Genomic DNA, 24,066 nt, shown 5'->3' with positions numbered 1-24,066 from the left:
CATTAGAGTCGAGCAGAGCCGGCGTACTACCAGAGCCCTCTCTGACTGCAGCGCCCACTGTTTCCATCCTTACCAGAAGAGCGACAGAACCTTACGCCATTTATTCCACTGGGGTTAAGACATTCGCAGTTCTGTCTCAGGCAGATAGATAAATGATCACATGTGTGGTCTGAGCTGACACTGGGTCTAAACACAAGAGGGCGTAAAAGAGCTTAAAAAGGTCCCATTTCTTACAGCTATTCCTTCTCACAACATTTAAAAGACATTTTGGCGCAGACAAAATAAAAGTGATTAAAAAAAAAGTGATTAAATTAAATACATATTAGGGTGCAATAGTACAGGATTATTACTGTTGCATTATTTATAATTATAATACACTGAGGGTGACCCTCATTAACAATCACAATGGCAGGCATGTACAGTATGAAAGGGACTTAAAAAAAAAAAAACATTTAATAAGAAATAAGAAATAATAAGGAATAAAATAGTAAAAAATAATAGATAACAGAAATACACATTTTAAATTAACATTTAATGTAATATAAATTAATAAAATATATGTTAAAAAAAATAAAATTCTAAAAGACCATAACAACTAATTTATAACATATAAAAGTAAAGAATTTATAAAATATGCAATAAAGAAAAAGATAATAATAATAATAAAGTAATAGTACAAGTAAAATGTTAAGAATGATAAGAAATGAGAAAATTAATAATAATAAACTAAGAACATAAGAATCAAAACATATAAAACATTAGAATAAAAAAGTAATAATAAACAGATACATTAAATTAAAAATTACAAATAAAAATGAAAAGATAAACCTATTTAAAACAATCACAGGCTTTCTGGTAGTGATTAGAAACTAAAAGTTTAAATGAAAACACTAAATTTGTAATTTATTTTTTCACTTGAGCACGGGCCATATGTAACAAAAAAAAATTATTAAAAAGGCTTTTTTCCATTTTATTTTCATTATCATACAGGTATTTCACAGTCCAATTTAAAATAAAAAAGATAATTGTGAAAGGAAAAATAAAAGCCTCACTTTTGCCTTCCCTTTTCTTAATGAACTGCATAATAAACAACAAAACTAAAATCAAAATCCAATGGTATTGTTTTTATGTATTTGTCCTTGCAATAGGCTGCATGTGGGTTGGAAATGTGGCCCGCAGGTATGAAACATCTGGCCCGTGAGGTTGTTTGAAGCATAATGAACGATAATGAAAAAAAAATCAAATAAAATGCTTTTCTGGTGAGCTTTTGTTTACATTCCTCTCTCTGTCACGCTCGGAATGACTTTTTTTTTAGTTTTCGGCTGTCTCGGTTTTCCGTCCATTCTTGGGCTCTCTATCTCCTTGTAAGGAAGGGTATTTTTTTCCCGGCTGTGTTTCAATTTACTAGCTGGGGCAGCGATAGTTTATTGGATGGCAACCCTGAAGACACGGGTTTGATCCTGCATGAGGAGCGGTGTTTTACTTATTTTTTTCTTTTTTTCTTCTTGGGTTTACCTGCATTGAGATGAACTGTTCTGCAATTGGGTTCAACAACCCTCTGGGCTGGAGAGCTACTCCATCCCATTACACTTAATTTTCCAAAACAGTTTTTTTTTTTTATATGGAAAATATCTGGCCCACAGTCAAACTTAATTGTCGCCCCCTGCTCTAAAGTGTGCAGCATGTGGTTTTGCATTGTCTTGTTAAAAAAATGCCTGAACGTCCCTGAAAATTGCGTAGTCTTGTGGTTTTGAAGGTCAGATATGTTGCTCTAGGATCTCAGCTCTTTGATCGGCACTATAATGTAGTGTAATGGAATAATCAGGGAGTTGTCCGTGGTGCATTAGCTCCAGTATATGTGCAGAATTACTGCAGTCAGAATAAAGTCTCAGAGCTGCAGATTGTGAATGGAATAAGTGAGCGTACTGAGCGTTTAAGGCCTGAGCTGGGCTGTTCTTTACGAGCCTCGGCGGAACAAAAGGAATGAACAGCTTTGATTTCCTCTTTTACAGGCCTCCCTTCATCATTACATCAGCGGTGGGCTTTTACTGACTGTGACCATTATTATAGTGGAAGTGGAGGCTGGGGGGTGATGGGGGTCTTCTGAACAAGAGCAGGATGGTGGTACTGGTTCTGTGAGGCTCATTGGATCAGACAGGTCTATAATCAGGGTGTTCATAAACAATGACTGGAATCTGCTCTACACTACAGTCCCATATACAGAGTGGGTGTAGCAATAGGTCTGCTGCCACCTGGTGGACCAACCACACATAACCACACATAACCACACACTACCACTACACATATATACAGCTCTGGAAAAAAATAAGAGATCACTTCAGTTTCTGAATCAGTTTCTCTGATTTTGCTATGTATAGGTTTATGTTCGAGTAAAATATATATTTTTTATAAACTACTGGCAACATTTCTCACAAATTCCAAATACAAATATTGTCATTTACAGCATTTATTAGCAGACAATGCAAATAAATGCAGAGCTTTCAGACCTCAAATAATTCAAAGAAAACAAGTTCATATTCATAAAGTTATCAATATTTGGTGAAATAACCCTGTTTTTAATCACAGTTTTCATGCATCTTGGCATCATGTTCTCCTCCACCAGTCTTACACACTGCTTTTGAATAACTTTATGCCACTCCTGCTGCAAAAATAAGTGCTAAAATGCTGTATCCGTCTCTACTGGAGAATTATTATTACTTCACTACTGTACTTAAGTACTAAATACTGTAACTATATCTACTGGAGTATTATTTTTACTTTACTAAAAACTTAACAGGTAATATTTCATATCTGTACTCCAATGGAGTATTATTTTTCTCCTACTTCCACTTTTAATTTACTATATATTTGAGTTTAATACTTTTACTCAGATACATTGTTTATGTGCTGCACAGTCAGTCACGGGTTTGATTTGTTTTCAGCATTTATATTGTTATAGCTCTAATGCAGTATACTCTGGACGTTAACAGGTAATACAATATTTTTAGTTACACTACCAAGAATAATTTGATCACAACAAAAATATATATTATGATGTTTCAGAGCCATTCTGCCCACCCTAAGAAAAAAAAAATATATATATATATATATAATTAATTTGAATAATTAATATTTTTGTTTGTGCATTTTGGCCACTGTTCTACACAATACATTTTTTTTCTGTAACTCATTTGGTGCTTACATTTACCAAAAAAAAAAAAAAAAAAAAAAAAAAAAACACACCTCAATACTCCCAAAGCTTTCCATTTAATTTTTATTGAACAGAGATCCCCTTCTGATCGCTGGTCAGACTGCTCACAGGGTTTCTCCAGCTCTGAACGCTGAGAGAACTGCACACACATCAGGCCTCACACTCCAGAGTCTGGTTTACTGCAGGACCTTCACTAATGTGCAGCTCAACACCGGCACCAGAACCTGAACAAACACTGTGAACAGCTCAGAACCGGCGCCTTCAGGAGAATCTGATAATTAACAAAACACGGTATAAAAAAAAACTAAAGATCTGAAACCGTCAGACAGAAGCAGAGAAAAGAGAAGTGAGAATCGAGAAAAGAAGAAGTGATGAGCAGTTTCACAACGCTGAGAGAAACCTTTCTGGGTGGAAGAGTGAAACACACACACACACACACACACACACACACACACACACACACACACACACACACACACACACACACACACACACACACACACACACACACACACACACACACACACACACACACACACACACACACACACACACATACACACACACACTCTCTTTAGCAGCTTTCATTCAGTAGTGATCTGTATCTACTAGGGGTTTAAGAATATTATACTGTTTTGCAGTATTGTATCGATTCTTTTATTTAAAAAAAAAAAACTGCATTAATATAGAATTATTATTAGTTCACATGTAAAAAAAGATTGGTGTCAGAATTGGTGACTTATTTAGTGCTATGTTTAAACCCCGCCCACTAGAGAGCAGTGTTGTACTCTGTATTTAGATTGCACTGACTAGGAATATAACTTATCTTTTATTCAGATTTGTTGATAAATATGATTTTTTTTTTTTTTTCATATGACAAATTTTCCTTAAATTGTATTAAATCTGAATCTCAATACATCACAAAGTATTAAATCGTAACCCCGGTATCTCGATTAGTATCGTATCACCAAATTCATGCAAATAAACTAATAGATACTGATGTTCCTGAAAAAAATGGAAAGAAAAGAGAAGAAAAAGGTCATTTAACAGCACATTAATGACTAAATGCGCTCCAGTTTCTCGCCGAGAAATTCCTCCACGCTGTCGGTGTTCCACTTGAGGATGCTGAGCTCATCAGCGATGTTCCCGTTATCGTCCAGCAGCTTCAGTACAGGGTCTGAGCCTCGTACGTACTGGAACAACACAAAATGATAATGTTGGAGTCATTACAATTAAAGTTTACTAAGATAATCATCTCTTTTAAAATATCAAGTACAGTACAGTATTTTTGTGATAAGTGGATGGTGTGTTTAGGAAGTATAAATATGACAGTAGGGATAAGCATCTTCTCACTACACAAATAACAAATAAGGGTGTAAGAAAATATTGATACCATATTATACACTATTCTGATTTTCTAAAACACACAGTGTCGTTTTCTTTTTTATTACTTCACGTGTAAAGATTTTTCTCAGAAGTGGTTAATTAAGTGTTAAGTTATGTAAATTGGTATTTTATTCCCACTACTCTGACTGGATAAAAAAATACATTTTTCCTGATAAAAAAATGTTTTTTTGTATTTAAACACAATATAATTTGTATGCTTACAGTATCACAATATATTATGGTATATTAAATTATAACTGTTTTTTTTATTTATTCAAAGTATACTGCAATTCAACAACTTAACTGAACTAACTACACTCTGTAATAAATGGTACAGTGTTCCTCAAGCACTTATATACTTTTAAATGCCTTCAGGGAAAATGTTTATGACCATACAATTTTTAAAACATCAGTGCAGACATGGACAATAAAACCAAAAATCGACAAAAAACTATAATTGAAATTGATTATAGTAGGTCTAAAATAAATCTGAAATTAATTGAAATAATTAATCTGAGCTGATGTATCTGTTAGCTCAATTTAGATTTCTCAGTCAATAAACGAAAACACAAAGCACTGTAGACCAAATTTCCATGATTTTCCCAAAACTTTCTGGGTATTTCATTTTATTTTTGCCATTATTTACAATTGCCATTATAATATTTCATAACTTTTACAGGTTTTTCATGACCGTACGATCCCTGCCAATTTCCCATCTTCAAATTTAGCCTCATTTGGAAAATTGAACTGATAAAACATAACACAGACTGTGAACAGTACAATATAGCACAGCTGACAACCTCTAGTTGAATGTCATCAATAATGTACTCTAAAATACATTTTCAGTCACATACAGTGAGTCAGAAGAAAGTCAGTCATACACAAGCAGAGTGTAACTCTGAAATATTAGAACCACACATTAAAATGTTACATTTTTTTACCTTAATTTGAAGACCCTTGAACATCTTCGGCTTGTCACTCCTGACAAAAGCTATAAAAACAAACAAACACAAATAACATCACGTCATCATCATTACAGTACAGAACTATAAATAACCAGAAAAGAGGAAACAGTCGGTGAGCTGAAATAACACTTCAGTACAACCAGCAACCAGGAGAGTTTCTCCACGACTGAGGCAGGCTATCGTCAGTCATTAAACTATAAGAAGAAGAAAAAATGCAGTGCTGTATCTACTGTAACTGTACAATAACCCTATTTTATAAACAGAAATAAAAGGAATCTGAAAACTCTAACATTCATTCTGCTGCAGGATGTGCCTGTACTCGAAGAGAACCAGATTCTGGCAGGAAGGCAGAATTCGGCACAACACTTGGAAAGATACCTTGCAGAACTGGCAGCTTTCTTCAAACAAATGCTAAACTGAATGCCATCTCAAAATCTGAGCTTACAGAAAATGAACCAGAGCTGAGGACAATTACTGTAAAAATAGTCTAAAATGTAAATCTGTAAAAATGATCATCTCGGCACGTTTATTTGATTTTAGATTACCTTGGACTTGAGGGAACCTCCCCAATTTTCATCCACACACCTCGAGGATGGCTCCAGGGTACAGCTGAACAAAAAAAAAACATCATTGAGTTTATCATTACTATAAAAGACATTACTAAGCTAAAGTACCTGACAATATGATATAAATCACACATCAGCGATTATTATTTTTATTATTAAAAAAAAAAAACAGCATAAAAGCACAGTCATATGCATAAAATACAGTGGGTGGTGTTTAAACTCACAGAATGAAACACTGTTAACCAATAAGTAAAATCAATTCACATTCATGCAGAACATATGTCTGAACTAAATATTAACAAATTTACCAATTTAAGCTTGTTTTCTGCTCATGATGTTGACTGATGTGAGTGATCATAACATATCTAGGGATGAACCAACTAATCGAATAAACTGATTATTAAAATAGCTGCCAATTAATTTAATAATTGATTTGTTGCACTTTATTATGTGTTATACACATAAGTACAGCTGCTACCCTATAATAGGGGGCAGTAAGATACCAAATCTGTAGCAATAAAGCTAGATACATGCTGGAGCCGTGGTAACTTTGCAGTAAGTTACTTCTATTTTTTCTCTAATTCAGTGTTCCTCAAGCCTGCTAGAGTAGTTAAACAATATGTCTCATTCTTAGTAAATGTGTCACTCACTCATGTTTAGCAAACAAGCCGGCATTAGCATCTTCCCGAAAGTTTTTACTTCCACCTTAAAAGTATCAGCTTGATCAGCATTCGAAGTTTCAGTCAAGCTAATAAATAATAGCACCAAATTCTTAGAAACTGCTAGAGTAGTTGAACAAGAGGTTTCATTTTTAATCCAATTATAAAAAAAAAAATAGACACATTAATTGATTATCAAATTAAACATCAGTTGCAGCCCTAAACATCTCTACGACTAATGCAGATCAACAAGATAACAAAATAAATTGGTATTTTTACCTTCCTGGACTCGAGCTGAGCCTCCTCCTGACAGCACTTCCTGCAGAAAGGCTCCAGCTGGGTCAGACTGAACTCACCCAGTAAATCACAGGAGCTGCAGAGGAGATTACTGGAGAATCCCATCTCCCTGCAGGCCTCAGAGGAAAGCTCTGCTCCAAACGCAGAGAGCTGGGAAGAAAAAAGAAGGAAAACATATCACATGAATGAAACCAATGGAATAACCAATCAGGTCACAGCATTTTCAATTATTTATTAATTTTTCAGTTAATGCTAATGGGTAGAGAGTGTTTTTGGTGGTATTTTTTTGTTTCTGAGCTCCCCCTATAGGTACTGAATAAATCACTTTCTCTCTTTTACAATACAGACAGTTATAAACTAATTTGTATGCATGTATGTATGTATACTGGTGCATCTCAAAAATCATATACACCATTGAAAAATGACTTTATTTCAGAAATTCAGTCACAACTTTAGTTTAAAAAAAAGTGAATCTCATATTATACAGATTTATTACACACAGAGTGATCTATTTTAAGTGTTTATTTATTTTTTTGTTCATGATTATCTCCAAACCATCACTGATTGGTGGAAACTTCACACTAGACCTCAAGCAGTTTGAACTGTGTGTCTTTCCACTCTTCCTCCAGACTCTGCTCCCTTGATTTACAAATGAAATGTAGAATTTACTGATGATCAGTGATGGTTTGGAGAGACATGTCTGTCATCTGCTGGTGTTGATCCACTGTGTTTTATTATCAAGTCTAAAGTCAGTGCAGTTTTGTTTTTCCACAAAATCTTACAGCACTTCATGCTTCCTTCTGCTGACAACTTTTATGGAGATGCAGAATTCATTTTCCAGCAGGACTTGGCACACTGCCCACACTACCAAAAGTACCAATTGGTCTTATTTAATATTCTAATTTTCCAAAACACTTATTTTTGGGTTTTCATTGGCTATAAGCCATAATCATCAACAATACAATAAATAAACACTTAAAATAGATCACTGTGTGTAATACATCTAACTTATATAATAAGAGTAACATTTTGAACTGCATTACTGAAAAAATTTAACTTTTCAATGATATTCAATTTTTTTGAGGTGCACTAGCACACACACACACACACACACACACACACACACACACACACACACACACACACACACACACACGTAAAGATTAAATAATTTAATTGCAAAAACGAAACCGGATGTAGATACCGTTAGCTAGCTAACCTAGGTTAACTAACTTAAGCTAATTGTAATAATAAGGTGGTATATAAGAGTCTATTCTCAGTACCGCGGCTGTATTACACTCTACAGCTTTTATATTATTTCACATTAATATAAAGCACAAATTAAATTCTTATTTCCGTAAAAAAATGTCCGCATTTCTGCCGGTTTAGCTTTAGCCTGGACTTCACTCCGCCACGTCACGGTTTACTGAGGGGAGATATCGCTGTATTTGTGATAAACCGCTGGTTTAATCCCGCTGAGATTCAGGCAGCGCTGAGGGTAAATGCTCTGTAGTTAATTAGAGTCTCAATAAAGCGGATTTATTCTCTTACCGTCTGTAAAAAAGGTAATAACCACAACAAATACAGCTCCGCCGCCGCCATCATCACCGCCTCTCTCTCCCTCCCGGCCGCGGCCCCGCGAGATCCGCTCTCCCTACCGCCGCCTAGCGCCCGGAGCTCCCGTTACTGCATTTATTCATCACTGCGTTCAGTTTCCTTTAGTCATTGCGGTATTTATTTGTTACTGTATTAATTCGTTTTTTTATGTATTTATAACTTTGTTTATTAAACGTTATTTACTTGTTTTTTTTTAGACTGGAGTTGGAGTTCCTTAAACAGTAGGGTAGAAAATAATATTAAGAGACTGTTTCACTTTTCATAAAGGACATTTAAATAAACGTTTATTTCTTTGTTTGCATAAGTAGTAATAGTAGTACTAGTAATACTGGTAGAAGTAGTAGTATTCCTAGTGGTAGTATAAATCGTAGTAGTATTAGTATTAATATTAGCAGTATAATTAATAGTGGTAGCAGTAATGCTAGTAAAAGTGTTAGTAGTATCAGTATAAATAGTAGTAGTAAAAGTAGTTGCAGTAGTATTACTAACAATAGTTTTAATAGTAGTAGTATTAGTATTAATAGTAGTCGTAATAGTAGTAGTAGTAATACTAGTAGAAGTATTAGTAGTTGCATTAGTAGTAGTAACACTTGCAATATAATTAATATTAGTAGTATTAATAGTAGTAGCATTAATAGTAGTAGTATTAGTAGTAGCAATAGTATCAGTAGTAGTAGTAATACTATAAATAGTAGTAATAGGAGTAATACAAGTAGTATTAATAGTAATAGTAGTAGTGGTAATACTAGTAGAATTAATAGTAGTAGTAATTTTAGTAGTAGTATGAATAGTAGTAATACTAGTATAAGTGTTAATAGTATTAGTAATAATAGTAGTAGTATTAGTATTATTAGTCGTAATATTAGTAGTAATATAATACAGTATTATTATTATCATTATTCTAATTAATAATGATAATAATAATTACAGCAATCTAAATAATTAATTCTTGATTAAACTTCTTAAATACATTATTAAAACGATAAAATCACAGAACCGGAAGTGACTACACATTTCGTCGGAAGTAGCGACTCAGGCGACCCAAACACTGCTCCGACGTTGCTGATTGGATTCGGATTGTTTTAGGCAGAAACCGGTTTATTTTTTGGAGTTTGTTTGGCGTTTTACAGCTGCAGGTAAAGTGGACATTATTCCTGTTCTCTGGATTTTAATATTTGCGCTTTGTTTCTGCTGATGGAGTAGGGATAGTGTGCGCTAGCTACGCTAAGCTAACTGTGTGTGTGTGTGTGTGTGTGTGTGTTTGCAGTCATTGTGAATTTTCTAAAAACTATAATTTATTTGTCCTCGTGATTTTATCATGTATTTATTATTATTTACTAAGTTAACTATTAAATGTTTTAGAAAAATACAGAATTCTGTTTGTAGCATTTAGCCTTTATTTTAACTCTAATATTAACTGAGGGTGATCAGCCGAGCAATTACAATATCAGGGATTGAATGAGATACAAATAAATAAATAAATAATATTTAATAAGATTAGAAAAGAAGTTAATAATAAGAAAAGTCAAATTAATTGTAATTTCTATAATAATGATCAAATTAAGATTTCATTTATAGGAGTGTATAATAAGATTAAGAAGGTAAGTTAAAATGGCCTAAGAAATAAAATTATTTCAACCAAAAAAAGATACAAATCTAAAAACTACAATCAAGCTAAAACGAAATATTCAGTCAGACAAAACAGAAATAATAAGGAGTAAATGTAGTCAAATTAACTGCTTAAAAAATAAATGTTAAAAAAGTAAAGTTAGCAGCTTTTCCTTATTTTTGAGTAATGTATCTAAGAGAATTAAGCAATATCTAGTATCTACACTTCATCACTTGTTATTAGACTAATAGATTTGTACATTGCAATGATATTCTACCCTTTCTTACCCTCAGCTCAGCATCAGAGGTCAAAGCACAGGGTCAGCTGTGCTGCAGCCCTCTTTGGTCAAGGCTGAGACAGTTGATGCTTATATATGGGGTTATGTTTGCTTTCTCATGTGTAAAACTTTACTTGAGGAACTTTACTTAGCTGGTAGGAAAAAATAATAATAACTTTTTTAAAATTGAATTATTTTTGGCAGCCAATGAAAAGACAGTAACTAGAAACAGTTGACTAAAAGTGGCTATGACCTATGTAATGGAAGGAATAATATCTGGAAAAATAAATGTAAATAAAATAAATGCGTTTGGCAGTGTTAGTCTCTGTCCATCTGTTTCTTCACCTGTATCCTGTCAACCTGGTCCCTTTGAAATTAAGGGTCTTTCCAGCTAGTGTGTTATAATATAACATATTATAGATGATACATGTTTCTTCTTATTTGTGTGTTTAGAAGAACACATCCCAGCCCATCCGCCGGAGCCACACGGCATGTCCTCCTCTTCCCGGCTGATTTGATGGCGCTGTGGAGGATGATGATGCCGCCCAAGTATCAGCTCCTGGCACTGCTGGCGTTCGCAGTGGCCATGGTGTTCTTGGAGAACCAGATTCAGAAGCTGGAGGAGTCGAGAGGAAAGCTGGGTGAGGGATTGAGATTTAATTTAACTTGATTTTTTTTATATAGATTTTCTTTTACAATTTCGATTAGGATTTTCAGTAACGTTTGTTGTCGAACATGTAATATTGTTCGACAACAAATCAAATATTATGTAATAATTGATTATAAATACTCAAGATTTAAGCTTGTAATATCAGGCAAAATTATTGGCCTGTTAGTAACCCCATAAATTAAAATAAATATGATGATTTGCAAATACTTTTCAATCAATTAAATACTCTAAAAAGACAAGATATTTAATTTTGAAACTGATAAACTTTATTGTTTTTTCCAAATATTCACTCATTTTGAATTTGATGCTGTAACACGTTCCAAAGAATTTGGGACATGGGCAACAAAAGACTGGAAAAGTTGAGGAATGCTAAAAAAAAAAAAAAAAAAAAAAAAAACACCAGTTTGGAACATTCCACAGATGAACAGCCAAGTTGGAAACAGGTGATTTTCATGATTGGGTAAAAAGGGAGTGTCCCTAAAAGGCTCAGTCGTTCACAAGCAAGAATGGGGCAAGATTCACCACTTTAGCAAATTGTTCAATTGTTCAATTCAAGAACAAAGATTTTCAATGTGCAATTGAAGGTAAAGTTTATAAAGCTTCAAAAATGAGTGTTTTCAGTTTCCAAACTCTTATTGAGTGTTAACAGGATAGGTGATATAACACAGTGGAAACAATGACCCTGTCCTAACTTATTCGAAAATTATTGCAGCATCAAATAAGAATATTTGCAAAAAACTATAGTTTATCCGTTTGAACATCAAATATATTGTCTTTAGTGTATTCTATTGAATATATCTTGAACAGGATTTGCAAATTGTCATTCTGTTTTTATTTATGGGGTTGTACTTTAACCCCTTAACAGGCCAACATTTGTCTTTTTTTTTTTTTGCCTGATATTATGTGCCTAAATCTTGAGTATTTCTGCTTAACTTTCATGTTTTACAAACTTGAACATTTAAAATCCTAACTGCAATTGTAAAAGAAAATACTAAAAAATAAATTAATTTGCAACTGTCAAAGTATAATGAACTTCTTTTGCAAGTCAATAGTTTTAAATATTTCAAAAAAGAGTGAATATTTGCCAAAAAAAAAACAATAAAGTTTATTAGTTTGAACATTAAATTTCTAGATGACCGTGAGGCACCTTCACTCAGGGATGCGGGGTGGGGGTGGGGGCTTGGGGTCTGTTCCAGTCTGTAACAGTAGATCTCTGTAACTCACATCTTCATAAATAGGCTGTAAACTGTCATCTCGCTCATCACTCATCTGAAAGCGAGTCTGGACGCACGATCCGGTCTCACTTGAGCTATGCAGGGGGTCAGTGTGTATGCTAATTTACTCTGCACACTCAAACCCCCAAGCTTATAAATCTTGTGGCCAGAATTACGCTGATCGGCCATAACATTAAAACCACCCACCTGATATTGTGTAGTTGCTCAGCTCAGATTGAGGAGTCTGTTGAGGCATCGACATCTGAAGACCTCCTGTAGGTGTTTTTTGGTATCTGGTACCAAGACTTGTGCTGCATTTACACTTCTCCGGGAAAACAGCAAAACAACAGTAATCGGTTCTTTAATCAGGCATTTATATGGCTTTTTATACGATAAATAAGAGTGTTTGTTTGTTTTTCTGGGATTAAAAGTCTGAACTCAGCTGTTGCTGGAAATATTTGCGCTGCGAAACTGTGCCTGACTGAGGTGCACAGCTTTAGACACATGCATTTACAAGCACATGTCCATCCATGTGGATGGAGGCCATGCGGTTACCTTGTGTTTTTTCCTTACTTGGGTACTGACCACTGCATGCTGGGAACATTACACAAGACCTGACTGATTTTCTGGGCATGTTCTAACCTATTCATTGTCTCCCGTTTTTTTTCACGTACGTGGAACTGGCACCATTGTGTTTCACAAACCTTATTTTAAACCAGTCTACTGCGTTTCCACCAACAAAAGTAGGAACATTCGTTTTGCATCGGGAACCGAAGAATACTAGGTTCTTTACCGCGCACCGTGACTACATCTCTGGGCATGTCTGTTTGTACAGAAGCACAGAGCTGCTGTGAAACACCTCTGTTGATAACGTATGATGTGACGTTTTGACAGTTCCACTACAACTGGCAGAAACGCAGGCTGGTTCACTGAAAAGCACTACGGTTCTTATAAGCCTGAATTGAACTGGTTCAAGGACTGGTTCTTTTGCTGGAAAAGCGCAAATCTAGAATATTACAGTTTGGTTCTTTTTAGATTGTCATCAGTGGTTAAGGAGGAGGTATGCATGTTGTTGAATTTGCAACCAGGGTCTGACAGTAGAGACCAGAGGTCTAGCCAGACCATTCTCTTAAAACCAAGCTCCATGTCTCAGAATGCCTTTGAGTTTCCATTGAGTTTACAGAACAGGAGAAAATGACTGTTATTGAACTAAATTTGGATGGACGGAGCTACATATCATACTAAACCATCAAATAGAGGCGCTGGACCTGTGGTGGCTTCACTTTTGAGAGGCATTGCACTGTCTTTGCTTATTGTATATACATTTATTGGTGTAGATCAATGTCAGATCTTGAATTAAACTGAAAGCCTCTTAACTCCCATATTTGAAACAGAGTACTAGTATAAATGGAAGTGACCTGGCAGAGTATGCTGTTAGGATGTCATCAGCCAAGTGTTCTCACTGCATTTTCTGGGCTGGGTTCAGATCAGTGCTGTTTTTAGAGCTCCTGAACTGTGTGATGCTCTGGCGATGTAAACTGAAGTACTGTAGGGATTAGGTTCCTAAACAGTGGCCAGGACGCTGAAGGGTGCATTATGGGTGGTGATGAAAGCTGTGCAGGCTGCCCCTGTGTGGATATGTATCTCTGGTTAAACCCCAGAGCTGAGTTCTCGTACTGAGGGGAGTTCTGTAGGCTGCCTGTGTTTCTGTGAATATGGAAAACGGGGAAGGTCACTTGTAGCTAAATATAAGGCTATAACATGACTGATGGCTTCAACAGGACGTTACTCAGAGTCTAATTAGTCTGTCTGACACCCAGCTGACCGCAGTGAATCCACCTGTGCTGTGTGACAGGTGCAGGTGTTGGATTTCAGGAGCTTCTTATATCACTGTGCTTTAGTGAGAGCAAAAGAAACAAAACTCATGCAGCTGTTAGCTCTTAGAGGAGAAGAAATTCCTTTAGATTCACATTTTCTTAAACTAGTAGTAATGGTTTCAAGTTGAAAAGGTTTTTTTTTGTTTTTAATTTTGATGTGTCTCATGACTAGCCTCTCAAAGCACTTGATAATGGGAATAAGTGCAATGGGATGGTAGTAAATGAAGCAGGACACTGGACAATTCTTTGGCACAGGAACAATGGTGATGGTCTTAAAGCATGTTGGCATGACTGCAGTGCTCAGAGAAATGTTGAAAATGTCTGTGAGAACATCTGTGAGCTGTTGTGCACATCCTCTGAGCACTCTTCTGGCCGTGCAGGAGAGACCACCACAGAGCAGCTATTATTATTTAGGTGGTGGCCACAGGTTTTAAGCAATATGTAAAAGAAAAAGAATGGCTCTGCTGCTGAAAAGCGTGAACTGGTGCAGTGCCTTGGACAAGGTATGAAAAAGTAGATATAACCCAAAACTGTAGCATGATAATCAGGGCCCAGACATATATAAAGACTATTTTTCACACAGTCTTGTTTACTGATGTATGCCGTGCAACCATGGATGGTCCACATCAAAACAGCAGGTCTGGGAGGCCTGTGATGAAGTAGGCTATACCCCTCTTCATCACCATAAAGACTATATTACTTACCTGTGTACACTCATGCTCAGCCTGTTGAGACAAAAGGGTACTACACGTAACTCAAAACCTTTTACTTACCTGGGTGAGTCCATCCTTGCAGAAGAGAGGGGGAGTGTGTACCTGTAAAAGAAAGGGAAGAAATGTGAATGTGTATTTTATATGTACATTGAAACTCGTACAGATTTCAGCACTTACAAACTGATTAGAGTTTGCTACTACTATTATTATTATTATTATTATTAATATTGTTATTCTTATTATATCATAGTACCATGTATTGGTGTATCATTACCCGGTTCTACCCGTGTGAGAAATGGTATGTTCATGGGAGGGGTTAATGGTATAAAAGGTGTACTGGATCTATGAGTAAGGAGGGGGGGGGACAGATAGTTCGGGATATCAGCCATGAAAAGAAGCTCTATACGACTGTATAGGAGATAGACCTTATTCTCTGCGTGAAGAGATTATTTTGTGTTTGTTTACTTTTCGTTTTCTTTTCTCGTCAAGTACGTACGCCTGTAAATTTGTAAATATTAGTGTTGGTGTGTAAATAAACGGTGTCGGATAAACTGTACCTCCTTGTTGCCATGGTTACTGGCCCTGCTTCTGAGCGCTCGCCCTACACTACCCATAAAGTTTCGTTCTGTCCTTGCTGGATATGAATGCGCTTTATCACAAGGCCTTTCTGGCATTCTGCAAAAGTAATTCAAGCAGAATCTCTCCAAAAACTCAAGTTCATTGGATGCAGGAATTGTGAAGGCGACATCAAAGAAGGGCTTCTATGTTAACATGTAACCTGGCCTGTTCAAATGTGAAGATCTAATAATGCTGCAAATTCAAAAAATATCCATTTGCATTTGCAACGTATAAAATGTTTTGAAACATTGTTTGCATAATAATTTGAAATGGTGCATTTTGACTTTCTTTATAAAAAAAAATACAGTTATCTTTAGGAGGTTTGTTCAAGAAAATTGGTATACTTTTGGAACATAGTGTAAAGTGGAGGAGAGTGAATAAGGACACAGTGTTTAAAAACACCAGCAGCACTGCTGTTGCATTTTTCAGTTGGGAAATGTTCTAATTATGAAATTGTATTTCTTAATTCTAGATTAGTTTAACTTAAATAATGTTTATTGCTGTTTATGTGAGTGTCATCATTTATATCCAGAAGGGGTAAATGAGGAACAGGTTCATGAGCAGGTCTTTATGTCCACAGAGCGTGCTATAGCCAGACATGAGGTGCGTGAGGTTGATGAACGACACGTTCAGGAAGGAGTGAGAGCAGCACCGGGGGGTGAAGAGGATGACATTGTGGTCATCTATAACAGAGTCCCCAAAACAGCCAGCACATCCTTCACTAACATTGCCTACGATCTGTGCAGCCGGAACCACTACCACGTCCTGCACATCAACACCACCAAGAACAACCCCGTCATGTCCCTGCAGGACCAGGTCAGACACACTCTACCACATTATCATAGCACGCACAATGACATCTAGTAATTCTGTAATTCTGTAGAGCATATGTTATAACAGTTTCTCAACAATCAAATAGAATTGAACTGTTAATTTCAAAGTCTTAGAATAGTGAGCTATATCATAGTTAGGTTTTGATGGAAGGATTGATAAATAGATAGGTATCAAACATTAGATTACTAACAAGAAACCAACCCCTTTATTTCTGTTGTAAACTAGAAACTTTTAAATGTAAAATTCGAGATCAATATGAGACAAAAGATCAACCTTTCAGCTTTTATTACCTATTACCTATTACTTATCTGTTACACAGTTCTGAAGATAGCACCTGTCTGTGTCAAGTGTGTTATTCCCGGATGTGTCTTAATGCATTGATTATTCAGGCAATAAATAGCGCTGAATATCTACACTCAGTTTCAGATTTATGTTTATCTGTGCAGACTGTGGATTTATGGTTAAAGGAGTATGTTTTTTCCCACTCTGAGTGTGAAGCAATCAAAACCGTTATACAAATAAAGGCCATTGCCAGTTTTGGCTATAACTGTTTTGGAATGTCCTGAAGCAGAAAGTCATCACTGGTGTACTAAATTATTTATGTCTAACACATAAACCAAGGAAAACAAAAGCAGTTGATGACAAAAACATTTTGCATGCTGTAAAGAAAGACCCTAAAAACACCTCAGTGAAATAAAGGGATATCACTTCCAATACTTCTGGAGGGGAGTTTATCTGTTGTAAGAAGTGTTTGAGCTGTTGATCAGTGAACGTTTTAAATTTCAGGTGCGGTTTGTTAAGAATGTGACGTCGTGGAAGGAGATGAAGCCAGCTTTCTACCACGGCCATGTTTCATTTCTGGACTTTACAAAGTAAGTGCTACGTTAGAGTTTGCCAGTAATCTAAACAACAAACTTGATTTGACACACACACACACACACACACACACACACACGAGCCAGTTGGACCAGATCATCAGTGTTATTCCTGTCACCTGTCAGTAGTATTAATGTTTTGGCTGATCTGTAAATGAACAGTAACTGTTCTTTCATCAGATTTGGTGTTGCGAAGAAGCCCATTTACATCAATATAATCAGAGATCCGATTGAGCGCCTGGTGTCCTACTACTACTTTCTGCGCTTCGGAGACGACTACAGACCCGGCCTGAGACGCAGGAAACAAGGGGACAAGAAGGTCAGTTCCAGCTCTCTGAGCTTCATACACTGGACGCTAATCTTCACAGATTTCTCTCCTAAAAAAAAACATTTATTTGGTTGAGTCAAGCGCTTCAGTTTATTTACAGTAAGCTTAAATTTCCAATATTTTGTCTAAAGGTGAGTTTTCTGTCAAGTTTCTGCAGTTCTAGGGCTGGGTGCAGCAGCATTAGCTTTAGTAGCGCTAACCACAGCGCTAGAGAGACATAAATGCCGCCCGATAGCGCTAGACTGAGGAACCCTGAACGTTCCTGTAAGACAGGGCGCTATCAGCTAGCGGTTCGTCCCACGTATCTTGTTTAACACAGCAAACACGCAGATTACAGTCAAATATACTCTCCTCTAAACAGCGAAAGAGCTAGCATTGCGGTTAGCGGCTAATGCTAATGCTGCTCTACCCATCCCTAATGCTGGAGAAACTTCACTGAAACTCTGAGTGGTTTTACTGCTCTTTAATACCTGACTGGTAAAATTCATAAATAAGGTGCAGTAGATTATAAGGCACACTCTAGATTTTGGGGATAATTAAAGGATTTTAAGTGCGCCTTGTCATCCAAAAAATACAGATCCTTAGTACAGAATGGAAAACAAATGCAACAAACTTTTAACACAAAATATTACTGTTTACACAGTATGTTATTTTATCTATAATTTTCTAATTTCTGTTTTTTTCTAATTGTAACTGTATTATTATATACTGTATAACTTTTTGTGTGTGTTGGTTTGTTTTCAGACATTTGATGAGTGTGTAGCTGCAGGAGGATCAGACTGTGCTCCTGAGAAGCTTTGGCTTCAGATTCCCTTCTTCTGTGGTCATTACTCAGAGTGCTGGTCAGTTTGTACTGGTTATTAGTGATGGGACGATATGCTTTTTTCAGCTCCGATCCGATACCGATACAAAACTGATAAAATTGCCGATACCGATACAAATACCGATACTTTTAGTTTATTAATAGAACTATGATTAAGGTTTCATAATGAGGCTGAAACAGACCACACAAGTGCATTTAATGTAAATGCATTCAAAAGTCATTTATTTGACATACTTTATATGCAAATACACAGTAGTTTCCTTTCAAGTTAAATGATTTAATTTTTATTAAATATTAAAAAAAGGTAAATATTAAATACGCTAAATATTAAATTCAGGGCATTGTTTTGCTACGGTTGCGCAGGAGACTTTTATTTTGACAAGTAGCATAGAGGATTAGCTGCAATAGCTAATGGCTAACCGGTGGTGCTAACTGTATTTCCGAGCTGAATTAATCACTGTTTTTTAATAACTGATTGATTTCTTAGTGCTGGTTAGGGTTGGTAGGATCTGTGATTTGATATTAGATGTGGATTATGGCTGTAGTTCACTTAATATAGTTATTTATTACTTTCACAATGCCGGAATGCATTTGCTAACGGCTAACTGGTGTGTTTGTGCTGGTTAGTGTTTGTAGATCCTGTGTTTTTATAGGATATGTGAATTATAAATCATTTGCTGTCAGTTCAGTGCTAGCTGGGCTAACAGACTGCTGGTGTTAATCTGTTTATTTGGACGCTGACTTTACGTGTACCGTTCTGCTGTACAGCGTTTTCAAAGTTAAAACTCTCCAGATAATTGAATTTTTATTGTAGACAAATAGCTAATGTTTACTCAGTCAGCTGCAGACTGAAGCTGCTGGATGTTCAGGGTAAACTGTGGAACTGGAATCCGGATCAGTGATGTGTTTCGTGTTAACGTTACGGCGGGTTTACTGTCCAGCTCAAGCTGTGGACTGGAATATGGATCGGTAAGTGGATCGGACGCGCTCGCCCGATATCTGATATGTCGAATTACGTCAATATCGGCCCCAATACCGATATTGTATCGGATCGGTCCCATCTCTACTGGTTATACTTTTCTGAAGCCCTGTCGTGGGAAATATTTACTACCAGTTTAGGCTAGTAGTATAATAGCAAATAATAATTTACCACTACATATCACTACAACAGAATAATGGCACGGAGTAGTTTAGTGTGTACTCTGGACAACAACTGTCATTCAGTAACCTGCTCCTGTTTTCAGTAAAAGTAAGTGATCAAATCTTCTACAGGAAACATTAATATAGGTACATGTTTAGTAGGGGTGGGAATCGTTTACTATCTCACGATTCGATTCGATTCCGATTTTGGGGGCCACGATTCGATTCAAAATCGATTTTTGATTCAAAACGATTTGAATTATAAAAATTTCTGCTTCTGGCTTATGAATCTTATTGAAAAAAAAACCCTCCATAATATACACTGGTCCTGGAGCAGGTAATGTGTTACAAAAACAATAAAATGTGCAGGAATGTGGGTCCTCAGTGACAGAGGAATCACTGGGATATCACAATGACGTTAATGAACAATAAATAAATAATAAATAACACTGCTTTATTACCAGGCTACTAGCGGTGGTGTGTAGGTGACGCTGCTGGGCTGATGTGATGATAGCAGTGGAGCGCTAAAGTTCAGGAGCAGCTGCTGATTAACTAGTTAATTTAAGGTCGTTGTATTTCTTCAGAAAGGGGGCAGGAGGTGGAGAAATTAATTCATATGGTCCATTCCTTAATTCCTCTGTGATGAAGAGCTGAAATTAGCTCTGATTAGCTTATTGTATTTTTCCGTTCCGCCTTAAATGCTGCAGCCCGCTGCCACCTGTAGCGTTATTTAAGGTGGAACTGGAAAGTTAGCTAGTTAGCTAGCTAACAGTTACTGAAACTAACTACTAGCGATCTTTTTTATGCTTGTTATGAAGCATTCTGCCATAAAACATTGAAACTACACGTTAATCTAATGTAATATAGTGCTTGTTCTGCCATCTTACCGGTGATTCTCAAACACCTACGCTCTGTGTGTGTCTGGAAGATCTCCGTTTGAAAGGACAAGCGCTATCCCCAGGGTTGCCAGGTCCAACAAAAATACCCAGCCCAAAATCAGTCTAAAACCCGCCCCTCAGAATCGATTTTGGGACATTTTAAATCGATTCTGAATCGTAGTAAATGAGAATCAAGATTCTTATGTGAATCGATTTTTTGGCACACCTCTAATGTTTAGGCACAGTTTAACTTAATTTATCAGATTGGATAGTTCAGTAATACAGTTTAACAAATCAAATGTTACATTCACAATAAAATCTGTAAAATTTAGTAAATAAATGCGACTTCATTGCATTGTGACTTATGTACATCATAAATTCTTGACTCTACACTCTGATTTGAGCAGGGAAACACATATCAGCATAAGATATATTATATGTAAAGGAAATTGTATGTCATTTATTTGGTATTTCTGAATCTATTCAGTGTTGTTGATGGTGGGTCTCTGTCTGCAGGAACATTGGGAGCCACTGGGCTCTGGAACAGGCTAAGTATAACCTGGTGAACGAGTACATGCTGGTGGGCGTGACGGAGGAGCTGGAGGACTTTGTGATGATGCTGGAAGCAACACTGCCACGCTTCTTCAAAGGGGCCACAGAGCTCTATAGAACAGGTATGATCCCTATGGTACTTATATTCTTATTATTCTTATATATATATTTTTTTCATTATTTAAAATGAATTTTTTTTTTTTTTTTTACATTTTATTATTTTCTGCATTGTAAATTAATACAATACTGAAGTCATCCAGACTATGAAGAAAAGCATATAAGATCATTTCATTTAGTAAACAAACAAAAAGTATTAAAGAAACCAGAATATGCTTATTAATAAGCAAAAAGCAGATTATGCAAAAATAAAAACATTGAATGAGCTGATGTGTTCATACTGGTACTGTGTATATTTAGCAATTCATCTGTACTTTTCATTTATAAATCTATTCATTTGTCCATCTGTTTTCTTTTTTTGTTTTATCTGTTTTTATCTCTTAATTCTTTCTATTAATCTGTATTTTTCTTGTTTATTAATTTGTCCTTCAGTGGCTACCTTTTCTTTATTCTTTATTTTATTTTTTCCCCACATATATCCAACAGTCCATTTCCTGTTGTTTCTGGCTGTTAAAGCTATAATTTATAATTGTATTAATTTATGTGGCATTCTGTTGTTTTTTCTGTATATTAATTTGTCCTGTTTTTCATCAATCTATTATCAGTCCTTTTTTCTGTTTATCTATGGAGCCGTGCTTTTTTTCATTTATGTATCTGTTCATCTGTCTTTTTTTTATTTATCTATCCATCTGTCCTTCCCATTTGACAGTTTGTGTATATTGTCCATTCAACCATCTCTGTTTTGTTTTTTTTAATAATATAAAATATTTAGACACAGTCAAAATTAAAAGAAAATCTCTGAATGTGTTTTTCTCTCATCTCATCTCATAGGTAAAAAATCCCACCTGAGGAAAACCAGCGAGAAGAAGCCTCCCACTAAAGAGTCCATAGCCAGACTGCAGCAGTCGGCCATCTGGAAGATGGAGAATGAGTTCTACGAGTTTGCTCTGGAGCAGTTCCAGTTCGCTCGTGCCCACGCAGTGCGGGAAAAGGACGGAGAGCTTTACCTGCTGGCACAGAACTTCTTCTACGAGAAAATCTATCCCAAAACTACGTGAGATGTTTGAGCTGTACTCTAGTGCCACATACTGTCGTCATATTCACCACAGAGGGAGAAATCAGCCCGGCGTGGCTGAACACCTCCCTACCTGGACCCTGTGCTTCTCTGGTCACCTGGGAGTGCAGGTGTGCGTGAGGGGCAGCTGTGTGTATCAGCGAGGGGTTGAGGTGAATAGATTTCTCTAAAGAACTGCCTCAGATGCATGTCAAACTGTTCAAAGTGAAGCGGCAGTAAACCATCAATACTCAGTAACTTGTTACTAGTTGTGGCTGTACACCACAGCACCTGAATCCATTACAGCTGTGGTTCCCCACCCTGGTCCTGGAGGACCTCCTCTCCTGCACATAGGTGCTGTCCTACAACATGAATGAATAGCATTCATTTTACCTCCTTGTTTCTACCCCATTATTAGTTTGGGTGTTATGCATAATTTATTATCCTCCTTTCACTCTGTTCTTTAATGATCAGGACCCCACAGGAGAGAGAGAGAGAGAGACCACCGCCACAGAGCAGCTACTATTCTCAGCACTGATTAGCATTGGCACTGGTGAAGAAAGGTCAACACTTTTTACTTTATCTACAAGGTGTTTCAGCTGTAGGTGGGAGTGCGTAATAGAGTGGAGGACAGTGAGTGAAGAACACAGTGTTTAAAACCTCCAGCAGCACTGCTGCATCTTAACCACGCACTGAACCAGAACACCTCAAACACCACCACCATGCTAATCAGTGTTATCTCAATGCTAAGAGTGACCCACCACCCAAATAATAATAGCTGCTCTTTGGAGGTCTATTCTGTGGTGTCCTGACAAATTAAAGTACAGGTAGAAAGGGTGACCAGGATAGTGTATATAATTATACCTACTGTATCCTTCACTGAAGAACTGGATATAGGTTGTAGAAAAAAGGAGGAGGTCATAATGTTACGATCGGTTTATACCAGGTTATAAAATATTTCAGTAAAGGTGATATTATTTTTGACATATTATATGTGACATATTTATAGGTCTGTACATTGTATTTTATTGTTTTCTTGAATTCTTGGTAATTTTTTGGTGGCTTTTTTTGTCTCACTCATTTTGATATTGAAATAACATCATATCGACCAAATATTTTGGCCATAACATCCAGTAGTGCATTCTCATTTACAAGCACTTTCTGGGTTTAGAATTATTTAGAATTATTTTGGAGCAGCAAAAGTGCCAAAATGTGCGGGACGGGAGGATCTCCAGGACCTCCAGGATTGGAAACTACTGTGCTGTGGGAATTATTCACTTAAAATGTTGCTAATCATGAATAGAAGTAATGCTAGCTGATGTGTTTACGCTAAATAAACTCACTACTTATAGCTCTCATTTGTTTTTAGCTATGTTAGGAAAATGCTAACTTGGTTAATATGAATGGAAGGTATGAGAAGCCAGTTCATTTTATGGGAATGACTTATTAGTTGTCTCTAGCTTACAGTAAATGCTGGTATGGACATTGTGAATAAAGGTTAGCATAAGGCATCTAGCATCATGTGAAATGAGATGCAGTGAAGTGAAGTGAAGTGAAGTGAAGTGTTGTATAGTAATGTTTAGTTTTTGTTCTTTGGTAACTAAGTTAAGAAAAGCTAAGCTTAGTAAACAAAACTGTAATTCTTAAAAAATAATATTTTAAAATGAAATGAGCAATGGATATAAATCAACGCAGATTTTTCTCCTGAGTAAAAAGCTTCCATTTATTTTATTTATTTAAATGTTAGATTTTCAGATTTCCGCAAAGGCTGGGTGCAGTAGCATTA

At 36.2% G+C, this 24,066-nt stretch overlaps 2 protein-coding genes across 2 annotated transcripts; one reads left to right on the top strand and one right to left on the bottom strand.

Annotated features, from left to right (window-relative positions):
- Positions 1-3,256: 3,256 nt before the first annotated feature.
- On the bottom strand, positions 3,257-8,752 carry selenof (selenoprotein F). Its single transcript, XM_007245089.4, has 5 exons — positions 8,636-8,752; positions 7,067-7,234; positions 6,108-6,171; positions 5,539-5,588; positions 3,257-4,404 (listed from the first exon to the last, which is right to left on the bottom strand). Exons 1-5 carry the CDS (start codon positions 8,687-8,689, stop codon positions 4,273-4,275), a joined length of 468 nt encoding a protein of 155 aa, XP_007245151.2. The 5' UTR covers positions 8,690-8,752; the 3' UTR covers positions 3,257-4,272.
- A 943-nt stretch (positions 8,753-9,695) lies between these two features.
- On the top strand, positions 9,696-23,631 carry hs2st1a (heparan sulfate 2-O-sulfotransferase 1a). The gene is made up of 8 exons (XM_007245087.4): positions 9,696-9,837; positions 11,041-11,228; positions 16,260-16,495; positions 17,300-17,385; positions 17,569-17,707; positions 18,461-18,558; positions 21,074-21,231; positions 22,058-23,631. Exons 2-8 carry the CDS (start codon positions 11,105-11,107, stop codon positions 22,282-22,284), a joined length of 1,068 nt encoding a protein of 355 aa, XP_007245149.1. The 5' UTR covers positions 9,696-9,837; positions 11,041-11,104; the 3' UTR covers positions 22,285-23,631.
- Positions 23,632-24,066: the final 435 nt, after the last annotated feature.

This window comes from Astyanax mexicanus, chromosome 18 (genome assembly GCF_023375975.1).
Source record: "Astyanax mexicanus isolate ESR-SI-001 chromosome 18, AstMex3_surface, whole genome shotgun sequence".
In the NCBI taxonomy this organism is placed as follows: domain Eukaryota; kingdom Metazoa; phylum Chordata; class Actinopteri; order Characiformes; family Acestrorhamphidae; genus Astyanax; species Astyanax mexicanus.
This window is presented reverse-complemented; position numbering and strand designations above follow the sequence as displayed.

Excerpts from the sequence above, each read along its gene's own strand:
- hs2st1a (XM_007245087.4), top strand. The coding sequence starts at position 11,105 with ATGGCGCTGTGGAGGATGATGATGCCGCCCAAGTATCAGCTCCTGGCA. Across the intron at positions 18,559-21,073 it reads GGTCATTACTCAGAGTGCTG|GAACATTGGGAGCCACTGGG; the intron begins GTCAGTTTGTAC and ends CTCTGTCTGCAG. Across the intron at positions 21,232-22,057 it reads CACAGAGCTCTATAGAACAG|GTAAAAAATCCCACCTGAGG; the intron begins GTATGATCCCTA and ends CTCATCTCATAG.